General features: G+C 42.1%; 1 protein-coding gene across 2 annotated transcripts in view; it reads left to right on the forward strand.

The window, feature by feature from the left end:
• The window catches only part of FANCC (FA complementation group C), a 1,254,769-nt gene that overhangs the window by 1,154,233 nt on the left and 86,705 nt on the right, over nucleotides 1-13,831 (forward strand). For both annotated transcript variants that reach the window (XM_078675695.1, XM_078675696.1), the window contains one exon: nucleotides 12,197-12,371. In XM_078675695.1, the coding sequence (XP_078531821.1) occupies nucleotides 12,197-12,371 (175 nt within the window). The remainder of the gene's footprint in view (nucleotides 1-12,196; nucleotides 12,372-13,831) is intronic.

The following is a 13,831-nucleotide window of genomic DNA, read 5'->3' on the forward strand; positions in this document are numbered from 1 at the left end:
GAACTCCTATGTATGGTTCTTGGTATAGTCAACGTTGAAGGATAAACAGTTCCAAAATATTGTGCATCTAATCTTTGTTCCATAAGAAACCTGATCTGCAAACAAAAGACATAAGCTTCCTGTCGGTAAAATGGCAGAGAGTGATGATGAAAGAGAGGCAGTTAGATTAGCAACTGAACTCGCAGATGCTGATGCTACCATGCAAGCAGCAGACGCGGATATAATACTCATTCCGGTCATCAAAAGGAGATCTATAACCTTAAAACTTATAGAAAATGGACTGACACCTAGAGGTGGCACAGTCATATTCGTAATTGAGGCACACGAATATCGGCAGACAGAGGTATACTATTCATGGATACATTTTCCGGCAGCAAATGCTGTAACAAAGTACTTCCACTATTACAAAGTAGAGGAACCTCCTGAAACATACACTCCTTTCGAGGAGGTGGAAGTACCACTCAAATTCCAAGAGCATTTGCTCTTATTTGATGGCACCCTAAAACATAACAATCACATTACAAGGCTCGGTCCTTCAGGAAGACCAGGAGCAACGTGGCCGGTCTTAGCCGGATACCCACCACATCCAGACATCGAAAGAATGCCTGCAGCAGAGCTGTTAATACAGCTAAAACAACTACTAAAAATTCATAGACAATTAGTTCAGTATGTAATGCGGACTTCAACAATTCAGCCAGCGATTAAACTTCCACAGCTGACCCCTCACCAGGGGAACACAAATAAAATTACACCACAGAACATCCAATCCTGCCTAGGTAAAGTTCCAGCTAAACGGGAACAAATACCATTCTGGTTGGCACAGAAAATCACCCAAATAGAGGCGGTGTTTCCTGACACCACCCCGCTGGAAAAACACAGGATTCTGACTATATGTCTCCCAATGGGAATCGCACCACACATTGAGGACTGTGACACTTGGGGTACAGTCTTTGCTTCCATCTACACAAAAACGCACGGTGTTCCATCCATTTCGGTAATACCAGATGTGCTAAAACAAATTCAAGATGAATACGGTCCAGAACCTGCTTTAACTCTTGGTATGAAATTACTAAAAGACTTCAAGCAGGTCTCGGCTATATTATTAGCCAACATAAAAGGTGAAGCAGCAAACGTGGCGATCCGCCAGAGGTTAAAAGAGACAGATATAGCAGACCAACCAGCTGAAATTGCCAGAATCATAGAAAAATCCTATGAAGAACTAGGCAGAGATAGTCTAGGTGGAATACCAGTAAAACCGCAACTGACTACAAGTCCAGAAAAAATATTTTTTAATAATAATAATTCACCAAAAAAGAACTGGGATGGAAATAAACAATCCAATCCTAAAGAAAAGAAATTCCAGTCCAGAGGAAGGTCTCCGAGGCGAAGAGAGAAATCTCCAAACCAAAGACAGAGGTCACCACAGAGTGACCCCTCTGGGAATAGATATAACCTTAGAAATAGGGATAATATTAAAAAACCTGATAGATATCAAGACATTGATACACGTCCCTCTCAATCTTTTCAGAATTCCTCGCAGAAATCGGAAAGAAAAGGACGATCAGAAGAGCACGCCAAGTCCAAAGACAAGGAACCTGCTCAGCTAAAAAAGAAATTACAATTTCCAAAAAAGAAGGTAGCCAGTATCAAGGTAGTTAACAATGCCGAGAATACTGAGGACACAACTGAAAAACGGAGAGTGGGCTCAGACAATGCTAGACAGCGCAGCAGAAGTGAGCATAGCTCGCAAAGTCCTTATGAATCATCTGGAGACAGTGGACACGAATGAATACCTTCAAGTGGAAACTGCAGACACCAGAGTTAGCAAGCCCCACAAGATATACGAGATAACATTACGTATAGAGGGAGATAAGACTAGGAAAATAAGGGGACTATTTTGGGATAACCTCTCCAAAGGCTATGACATCCTTCTAGCTGAAAAAGACTGGCCACCAGAGTTTGTCAGGGAGTGCCCTCATGGCGAAGAAGTAATTATGCCTGCCTTCTCGAATCAAATACCGATTCATAAAAAATACACACTTGCTAGAAAGTGGGCAGTGGCCTTAGCACCTGCTTTATATAAAAATCATGTAGGTTGGGATGAGGATTCTCCTCCTCACAAAATCCAGTTAAAATCACAACCAACTGCACAAAGGCAGTACCCAATTAAGCAAGAAGCTAAAAAACAAGTAAATGAAATACTAGATCAGCTAGAATACCAGGGGGTGATTGAAACTTGCACCTCACAAATGAACAATCCTTTGTTTCCGGTCTCCAAACCAGACAATTCATATCGTCTAGTTTTGGATTACCGACACCTTAACACATGTTGCAAAACCTTTGCAGTGCAAAACTCACACAGTGCTGCACTAATGAATAACATAGTGCGCAAAAAATACAAAACTACCTTGGACATTTCCAATGGATTCTTTTGTCAAAACATAGCACCAGAGAGCAGATCTTTAACTGCATTCTCAGTAAATGGCACTCAAAAACAATTCTGTCGGTTAGCCCAGGGGTACAAGAATAGCCCGGGGGTATTCTCAGCGAGAGTAACAGAATTACTACAACTATATGATGATGAAGCATTATCTTATGTTGATGACATTTACCTAACAGATGATGACTTGGAGACTCACTTGAAAAGAGTGAACACCATAATACTTGGGTTCGCTGCAGAGGGTTACAAATTCAACTTCAAAAAATCCAGAATTGCCCATCTAAAAATTCTATACGAAGGATATGAATTATCAAGTATAGCCTGGTTGACAATTTTTTAAGAACTAGAAGAATTAAAAAATCTAAAATATGAAAAGACGTATCCTCTGCCAATCGACATTCTTCCTCTACGACATTACGCCTGTGTAATCTATACAGACGGACATGCTCAACCCTCCGTTTGGGGAGAACATGCATACAACCCCACATGTGAGATTACAAAAGAAGTGTGGCGCGGAGGTAAACTAAGACCTCTATTAACAAAATCACACTCAGTAGAAACTAATTCAGAACTACAAACTGAAATAATAGCTTTGAAAATGGCGCTAGATAATGCGGATCGCGAATTCCCGACGCTTATAGTGTCAGATTCATATTACTGCGTCAAAGCATATAACAAGGATTTGCAGACATGGATTCAGAACGGTTACAAAGATGACACAGATGCACCAATAAAGCAGAGACTGCTCTGGGAACAAGTAGCTCTTTTGAAAAAAGAACTACCAAAGACTCACGTGACTCACTCACTGAGTCATCAACGTGATGGCGTTCACGTTGTAGGGAATTCATTGGCTGAAACAGCCGGAGCGGCAGCCACTAAATCGGCTCCCGTAGATCGAAAAAAGCGTACATTAAAATACATTGACGGTGAAACAATGCTGGCGGTGAAAACGTCATCAAAAAGCGACTGCTCAGCGTTACCGATCAACTATCCACTCAATTATACATACATAATCGATGCAAACTCCGTCCCTTTTGCTCGAATCCCTGGAGTGGGGGATAGAGTGATTCCAAACATGGACAGGAGAAACTTGTTAATCGCAGACGCACACATGGGCGAGGGTCACAGACACCTTAAATTAAAAGATTCTCTGGAAGAATTACAATCACGGTACTGGTGGCCAGGCATGAGCCTGCACTACACCATGTTTGTAAAAAACTGCCCAAACTGCAACAGAGATCGCAGTGGGGAGAGAAGCAGTTTAATACCTCGTCGTATCAAGGCAGATAATATTACCAACAAAAAGAATGGCTTGCGATTAACATATACAGGCTAGTTTCCACTTATAATGTAGATCACCAGCACTCGGCTGACGTCCGGACTATTATACAAGATTTGCGAGTCTAAATGGCATATACGCTAAGAGCATGCTACGTTCGACCATTGTTTTCACTCAGGCAATCCAGCCTGGGGGGGAAACATGGCCAAATGAGCACAGCCCAGCGGGAATCTTCTCACTTCCTTCCTGAGGGTACGGGATGGTGTAAAGAAAAAACCAAGGCAGAAAGCAATCTATAATGGAAAGGATATTAGGTTCGGGAGCTGGGGGGGTCAAACATCTAATAAGTGTCCAACGTAGTCTAAATAACTTGCCAAGAAATTCTCTGAAGGGATTCAGTCCGTACGAATTATTATTCGGAACTAGGATGTTGATCTCTGACCTTGATAGTCAGACTTCAGTGGTAATAGAAAAAAGCTTTGATGTCAAAGACCGTTTGGCTATTTTGCAGGACTTAAACAAAGCAAGAAAAGACCTGAGCAACATACAGTTGAAACAACAGCCAACAACCACTGAAGAATCACCACCTGTCCCAGCAAGACCTGTCTGGATTCCAAAAGTCGGGGATCTAGTCAGGGAGAAGATCGCGGTAAAGAAGGAATTTGGGCCTTCTTACAGAAAAGCAGTTCCTGTCTTGTCTGTCAACGGGACAAGATCAGTTGTACTACCGCCACTTGCTGGAAAAAAGGAGAACCGAGTTGTATCCATCGACCTGGTAAAACCACAACATGTGGCCGATAACAAACAGTAGGCCAAGTGGACTCCCAATAAGTAGCAGAACACCAAGGTTTGCTACTAGCACAGAGGTCCTATCAAAAAGGCTCATCACATTCGAAACGCCTGCAGAAGAACAAGAAGGACTATGCAACAATGCAATAGAACTAAGACCTCTGAAAACCCAAATAAAGACATTTAGCAGAGACACACCAATCTATACTGAAGTACCAAGTGAAAATGCAAGAAACAAAAATCCTGAAGCAATTGGAACAATTGACAGAACTGCATCCGGGTACTTCATCAACTTCGATGATTCCTCTGACGGCTTCAGTGAATCAAAGACACAGCCATCATCAAAATCCTTTAAAGACAAAGCTAAGGAACTTTTGAAACACCTGAAAGAAACATATCTGGTTTCTCCATGGATTGAATTTTGGGTGGGTTTTGGTGCATTTATCCTCATACTTTGGCTCATCATGGTATTTACTTTGGGACGCTTCATTGAGGGAAAATATGCTAAAATGGACACAGCAAGTCAGAACATCAACTTGGTCCTCAAACCACACACATCTTCACACGTCGAGAAAAGAGAACTTTCTTCAGCCAACTTCACAGCCAATCCTATACCTGGTGGGGTAGCCTGGGACAACACTGACTATGAAATTTATGGTCCGGTCGAGATCCTGAAATATCCACACCAAATCAAGATCTCTTTGAGTGACTTTGCAAAACCAAACTCATTTGCTGATGATTGGGACTTCGAGAGTATTAACAACATGATGTCTGACTTAGTAATGTCTGCTAAATTTACAAAACATGATTATTTGCAAGGTTCTACAAATTATGATAGTATGTATTGCTATAACCATTATGGTAACCATTTTTTGCATAAATCTGCACAACCTAGAAATGTTTTAAATTATAATCAATGGGAACATTGCGCTACACCTCCAAAAGGGAGCTCTAGAACCGTGTATGACAAATATTCATATTTTTCAGGTTTTAACATAAGTAATGCTGAAACATTTTATTTTAAATTGTCAAACAAGACAGGGATGAAAACCATGATAACCAACACAAAATTGATATATTCAGATTCATTCTTTGAAAAAATGAATACATTTGGATTTGATTATTGGGACAAAAATGTTGATTTGAAAAGTGTTTGGGGTACAAAAGAATGGCAAGTACAGGGTTTAGAAGCTTTGTTTAGAGCCTGCATGATCCCAGAACAAATGATATTTTTAAATGACACTGTTCAACAAACCACCTGTCTTGGCTTAGCCAAAATCAATGATTTAAATAATCCGTCTATTCCAAAGCCAACAATGTTTAGCAATAACTCTGATACAGATGAAGAGATAGACGTAAACCATATATTAAACAAAAACAGAACACATCCTGATTGGAAACAATGGTTGATCTGGCCCACAGATACAAATAACTGTCAAGATAGATTCCTGAATAAAACACAGGGTTTTAAAATGACCAGGCCAGACCCTAGATATCCCCAAAGACATCACCCAGGGATAATAACAACCTACAGTGTGGGCAAATTATGCCTTCAATGGCTACAGACTTCCACACTGCCTGAAATTAAGCAACACCTAACTTTACTTACTGATGGTGCTGACTTGCGTGATTTCATAATGGGACCACGCAAACAGCGTCAAAAGCGTTTCATAGCAGCCTCTGTATATGCAGCATACAATGAGGCCTGGAAGGTTACTCAAATTGAGACAGCAGAAAGAATACGGGAAATTGACCGTATTAATTTGGAAAAATCACTTTCTGTAGTGGACAATGGGTTAATGACTCTGTCCTCCAGAATTTTTTCATTGGACAGCATTGTGTCTTCAGCAATCGATATATTATCGCAAGACTTACTGTTATTACAACATGGTCAGTCACAATTGCGTTCCATTGTACAGCTTGGCTGGACGTTACAAAATCTGCGTTCAGGCTATGTGCCTTGGCGTTTAATCAACACAACGTCACTATTCCAAATCTTTAACCTTACTGATAGACAAATCGGTATGGCGCAAAAGGGTGCTGATTATACAATCTTGAGCATTGAAAAACTAGAAAGATTACCAATGACAATGTCAGAACGACCTGTCAGTGAATGGATAATACACGGAATCATAAATATTCCAATCTCAACCTTCAGGTTTCAATACTGCCAAAAATATATACAGGCTGGCATGTACGAGAAATTGGGAAAGGGGTACCTTAAAACAACTTGGAACCTGCCCTATTCACATGCATGTGTCAGTAATAAAGGACAGAAAGTGTTTCTTAGTGGCAACAATTGTGCTATGTCACTAAGCGGCACGCTTCTGTGTAACGGAATTAGTTTGCATGGAGCCTGTGAAGGGAATTCATACAACCTTTCATGTCACCAGCAAGGCGCACCTGCAACTGAAATAGAACCATTCTTTCAAGGACTCTATAATGGGAGTTACATTCTTATTGTAGACCGCAGATGCTGCAGTCTTATGCCCGGGACTCCTTATCTAGTAACTACAACGGCGAAGGTCAAGTGCTGTGGACGCTCTTTATTCCCCAGCTCCTTTCCAGACAGGGAGGCAAGGGCATGGCCCAGTTTGAAAATTACTTCTATTCGAATAGATACTTTAAGCAGAATGAAAACAGTGCTTCTTCAGACGCCTACAAGGCTCACGTCATCAAAAGAAACGTATGACCTACAAGTCGCAAGGACGACTGCAGAGATACATACATTATTATCAACTAATTCCCCCGTACATTTCGCGGAAATCCTAAGCGAAATCTTAAATATTTCTGATACCACTGGGGTCTCAAAGGTATTTAAGACAGTATTTTCGATGACATTAACACCATTCAAAGCCATACTGGGTATTTTTCCAGATTTCGTCCATTCGATTTTTGGCGGACTTCCCCTGATCCTGGGACTAATTGCAGGAATCCTATTCCTAGTCCTTATTTTTCGTTATGGCAACCCATGTCACAGATCAAACTCTCGTGACAATGGAAGATACGATCCTAGCCATTGGATACCGGGACCGGATATCAAAAATCCTGGGACTCTCCCGGCTTAGAGACCTGAACATGACTTGGTTTCTATCATTTCGACCAATGTGGCAAAGGTGTGTTTTACCTGTACTAAGGTGTCTGCTATGCGGAGAAGAATGCGTGTTAGACACCTGTCTGACGCTACAATCGGATGCGCCAGTGGATGCAGATACACTGTTGGTTCCTACCAAGGTTCACGCTTTGTGCTGCCCTCAAAGGCTGCCAATCCTGATGACGGCATTCCTGGAATCTTCACCACTGCGATTGAAGAGTAGTGAAGTTCAAGATGAAAGCAGCATCGAACAGGTACGACCTTCTGTCAGCAATGCGAATCAGAATGTCAATGGAGACAATCATGCGCACGAATGCATGGTTACACCTATTTCCGACTTAGTGGAACTTTCCCATGAAGCTGTTGACAGTTTTTTCGAAAGCCTGAATGATATGATGTTCTCTCCAGAACAGAAATAGAGACTTTTGAGTAAACTCGCACACGGCGTTCCCTGAATTCGGCCTTCAACTTTAAAAATAAAGTCACATGAACAATTTCACTCCAGTTCACGGACAGCAATTTTTTCAGCATGCCCCTTAAAATATTTTTCGACATATTTTTTCCCGGGACACTGATCTTCTGCTTAAAGTAAGAAACTATTCCTAGAGAACTAAAATTTCTATTTTTAGATACTTTATAGACTTTAGCTGCCCGCTGGTAGGTTCACAGATATTTTATTATGTGATGAAATGGTCTCGGACTTCCTTTCTGTATAGCCATATTAAGAGCCATTTCATGTGTATTTCTCATATACCGATAAGCAATAATGCATAAAAATGCGTGTTTACTTTTGCATTTGATTCATAGCTTAAGTGCATACAATATATATGACTGCAATTTTCAGTATATTTGAAAATTTCGAAATGCATTTATGTATTTTGGGGTGGTAAGGTATACACTATACTCTATAGTATGTTGTACTATGTTATACTATGCATAGATTAGTAGATATGACCATAGTTAGCGTGGAGTGGGTGTCGTGTATTTCTATAGGTTCTGAATCAGTCCCCCTATTCCTGACCCTATTCTAGTTAAACTAACTATCAAGTTAACTAACAGTCAGCCCATGAGGCAAGAAAACCCCCATGATGCAGATACCGTTATCTGACGCAGTCACACTCCGGCACAGGAACGTGTTATCTGATTAGGTCATAACGCTTGAGATCTAATTAGACAAGCGACATTCCTCCAGCCCCTGATAAGGCATACGACGTTCTCATAACAAATCAAACCTATGACAACCTGGAAAATCCGTGCGGCCATTGTTTTGATTTCACAGAGAACTTTAGTAAAGAATGTGCTAACGAGCAAGTCGTATGACATCTTTATTGACGTATCTATGTCCATCCTTACGTCAATCTCGGCACCTTTAAGGTATAAATATTGCCGACCTTGCCCTATGCAAACACACGCGTGGTGACAAGACGGAGCAGCCATACTTGCCGAAGCCGAGAGCAGAAGCAGACCCCGCTGGCAGCAGCCCCGCCTTCCTGACGCGCTGAGAGACGCGCTGCTATCTCAAGCCGAGAGACCCAGCACCGGCGCTTCTGGGCAGCCCTCGCAGGCAGCCTGGAATATCGAGAGCAGAGAAAGAGATACCATTCCTCATTCATCCTAACTTCCAGGTACAGAACTGAATAACCCCTCACAGAGAATTCTTTAGTTATCACTTGGCAAAAACAAACTTAACTTAAACTGTAACTTTCTATTCCCGCCCACGCATTAGACTTAGGTCAGGTACACGGGGTAGGCGTATTTAGAAACACCAGTTGAGTACGTTTAGTCAAATGTATATGTGTATGTAAATATATTTTAATCATTTAAAACATCATATGGCTCAGAAACCATATCAATGTTTTTACAGTATTATTTTATACTATTGCTTTTAATGTATGCACTTTACTTAACTATAAGTATTGCAATAATATCGATCCATTTCTCTTGTACGAGAAAAGAGACTGATCAATAAATAACACCTTTTTATTGAACACGCCCGTCTCTTCCTTTTCTCTACATTCTGATGAGACTAAGAATGCACGTACTGACTGAGTAAAATAATTGCCTTGTGCTCACACGACTCTCGAGATTGACTCTTGATTAGGGGAGAGCAAAGTTGTCATGTTCTATGGTTGTCAGAAACTAAATCCCTTCTTGTCTAATCAGGGAAGTTAATCCTTCCTTGAACATTCGAGAAAGTTTCTAGCGAACTCTGAGCTTAGCTGGCAAACCCAAAAATTAAGTCTAGCATCGACAGTAGTAGACCTAGTTAACGTCTGGCCTAGGCCTTTACTGCTGTAGGTACTATTCCAATGCGCAGAGCCTATTGGGAAAATAGGAGCTACACTACAAAACATGCAGTCACAATTGCAGTTACCTTAGAGTTAAAAGGGACTTGATGTAAATGGTGCAGCAGGTGCAGTGGCACCTGGCCAAAAGTTGCCATTACTCCACTAAACACCTAATATTGCTAAATGTTATTTCAAAACAGGAAACCACAAGTGCAGTTACCTTGTAGACAACATGGTCATGATTTGAATGGTGCATCAGGTGCAGTAGCACCGTCCTGAAAAGTTGTCAGAACTCCTCTCAACACCTAACATTGCTATATTTGGCTATTTAACAGGCAGTCACAATTGCAGTTACCTTGCAGTTAAAAACAATTTTATTTGAGTGGTGCAGCAGGTGCAGTGGCACTGGGGCCAAAAGTTCTAGGGACCCCACTAAACCCAGATTATTGCTAAATTTTACTATTAAACAAAAAGGGGCTTGATTTGAATGGTTTAGCAGGTGCAGTGGCACCAAGGTAAAAAGCTCTAAGGATCCCACATTAGCGCAGAATATTGCTAAACTTTTATACTAAACAGGTAGTCACACGTGCAGTGCTCTAGTAGGCGCTATGGCCATGATTTCAATGGTGCTGCAGGTGCAGTGGCAACGGGGCCAAAAGTTGTCAGAACTCCTCTAAACACTAAATGGTGCTATATTTAACTACTAAGTAAGCAGTCACAAGTGTAGTTACCTTGCAGGCACTAGGGTCATGATTTCAATGGTGCAACAGGTGCAGTGACACTTCGACGCAAAGCTCTAGGCACCACTCTAAACACCACAATCTTGCAGGCACTAGGGTCATGATTTGAAGGGTGGAGCATGTGTTGTGGCACCGGGCCCAAAAGTTGCCAAATCTCCTCTCAACACATAATATTGCGTTTACATCAATTAATTCTATTATTTCCCGCTTTCATTTCATTTTTCAAAATGTTGTAATTACTTACCCGCACTCCACCACTAGTAACAGCACAATATATTGCGTTTTTTGTACATAAACAAGTCATAACACTTTAACAGACTTTCTTTAACTTATGTTGTTCAACTACCCAGCAAGCTACAACTTACAAAAAAAACAGCTAATTATTCACATAGGCGAAACCTAATGCATTTACTAATGCTTGTTAGTATTTATATGCCAAAGCGTAGGTGAGCCAGGTATAGACATAGCCTTGACAGCTTTGACTTGCCATTCATTCTCCGCATATGGCCTCATTCCGTCTGCCAGGTATCTTCATTATGTGAGTGTGCACTCTGCCTGTGGTACGTCGCAGGCATGAGTGCTGAGAATTCATCCTACTTGGAATGATCTTACATCTGACTCACAAACTTAGAACTATTTGTCCATGTTCTGCCGTGTCCATGCAGCTTTGAACCAATTGTTGAGATATGGGCTAGTATGTAATGCCATTTCTTTCACACCGGATTAATTGGTACCTGAAGAGGGCACTTACATCACTGTATAATAAAACAGGAGGTAGGCACATATGAAGTGCTCTAAGGTAGTTACTGAAGCAATGAGTAACCTCAGAAGATATGAAAGCATTAAGTACTGGTAATGCTAGTAATGTTTTATCCTCAGATGCAGCAGGTGATACATTATTTTGCATGTCCCTTGCTAGTCAAATGTCAAGTGAACCTTTAGATGTTTCAACCCAGTGCTTCTTTCTTTGATTCCCATTAGGTCATGGAAACAATGAGTTTAAATGTGAACCTGTCCCTATTTTTTGTAATCTCATCCTCTTCCCGGTACCTCCACTGCGGCGCATAACAGGTTATGGAATGAACAAGCTATCGTTGCTTTGAAAGGTAGTAGGATCGGATATGCCTGGCAGAGCCTGACTAGTCTGTGCAGCATTCTAGCATGTTTAGGGTGCCTTTCCTTGTACAAATCAACATTAGATGTGATACGGTAAATTGCCTTTAAAGGTGGCAATGTTCCATGGTAGATTAAATTGCAGACTTAAAAAGGTGAAACAGTCTGCATCCTCTAAGCCATGTATGGGAGCCTTCTGAAGATGGAGAACATGTGTGACTTGGTCCAGTGAAGGCTACCTTTCGCAGACCTGGGAGCACAGGCGGCCAGATCTCTTTTATTGGAAGGTGCTGTTAGGAGGCTGCACATAGATCTTGAGGTGCATGAAGATAAAGTGCTGGGAGTGGATACACAACATTGATGAAATCTGTAACAAATTAGCATTCTGTTATAAGTTCTGTACTATGGAGTCTCCTTCATTCTGTAACACTGATGCTTGTGATTGTTCCCTAGGTCTCCCACATGTGGCTTTGATGCCTGGTTTTTACTAGTTCACTTTGGGCATTGGGTGGATATTGCAGCCGAAAGCCTCCTCTTATCGAATACAGACACCACCGACGACCTTCTGTGGCTTTTGGCATTTTACTATGACCCATGCAATATGTGTCACCAGAGAACTCAGACAATGGTAGGTGCAAGTTTCACTACTTCACTGGTATTCAGTAAAACACACTGAAAATGCTTTGCAGATATTAATAAGGCATTTGATTTACTCTTCGTTTTAATATTTTAATTCCCTCATCCAGACGATAGTGTAGAGATACAGCAGATCCATGTCTTTAATTTGCGGTTCTACGGAGTATCTCCCCGTGATCTACTTTTTCTGACCATTTTATGTGGGCAGTGCCTGTGCTATGCACCCCCTGCAGATCTCATGGCTGTGCCCTCAGTGAGTTCTTATGTTTGCTTTCTTTGCAGCAACTGGCTATAACCCATTTGTATTTTTTCCTGATATCTCCTCCTTTTTTCACCATTGCATATTTGGAATACCATAGAATTCCACCCTGCCCTTGGGTATTTATTTACTCCTCAACGTTTTAGCAGGATGCTAGTATAGCCTATGAAAGCACCAGCTGTTAAATCTGTGTAAACAGTAATGCACGGCCTCAGGTTCACCATAGCTAGGCGGTTTAGAACTACATTAATTGATGCTGAGGCCATGGGATCTGCATCTGCGATTAATCGCCTTCTTTCAAGCAGGCCAATGCCTTTTGAAACTGAAAAGGTGATGTCTATGGATAGTATTATGATCAACGTCAGACAGCAGTCAGTTTCGGAGGCCAGGCAAGTAAAAAAATAAGGCAGTTGGTCTGAGTTTAATGTTTTAACAAATGCAGCATTAAAATATTAGAGGCAGACACTCAGAAGGGAGCAAAGAGGATTGGACAGGGAGTGCTATTGTTGTAAAACAATCCCTCATGCACCTCAGTGCAATCATTGGTGTTAAGGAGGAAGGATACACTCAAACAGGTGAGAGATGAGTACTTCACTGGGTTATGCAAGGACTTGGCTATCAAAGCTACTGGCTAAAAGAAGCTGGAAGAAGAAAGTCAGTAGGGGAAGGGGCAAATCAAAAGCCCACTCTATGCGTATAGTTACAATCGGCCTATTTGACAGCTACCCTCTCAAAACCCATACCTATCAAAAAATCTTTTTAAAAGAGAGAGGTGAGGCGTGGCCAAGATAGAGTCTCGGTAAGACGCACTTTCGGAGCTCTCCGGTCCCACCTGGCCTGTCGTGGCAATCCCGGCAACACGGGGGTGCCGATCTCCGCGGAGAACCTCCATGAAGCGGTGCTGTCCCGAGTGGGGGTTCAGCGGCGGTGCTGACGCTCCAGTGCTAGGCCGCTCCACCACAGCGTGTGCACACGTGCAGAGCTGCTGGGCGTCCGGAGGAGCCTGCTTCGACTCCTGCGAAAAGGCTGGATTCCCAACCTCCTGCGGCAGTCCTCCGTGTGTTACAGGGGGCTGCCTGCCTACTTCAGCCGAGCGACACTCCGGGGCGGAGCCGGCCTGGCCCTGCCGACACCACACCAGGGGGCCCGGACATGGCGACTATGCGAGGCCCCGGCCCCTGAGTGGAAGAAGG

This window comes from Lissotriton helveticus, chromosome 2_1 (genome assembly GCF_964261635.1).
Source record: "Lissotriton helveticus chromosome 2_1, aLisHel1.1, whole genome shotgun sequence".
NCBI lineage: Eukaryota > Metazoa > Chordata > Amphibia > Caudata > Salamandridae > Lissotriton > Lissotriton helveticus.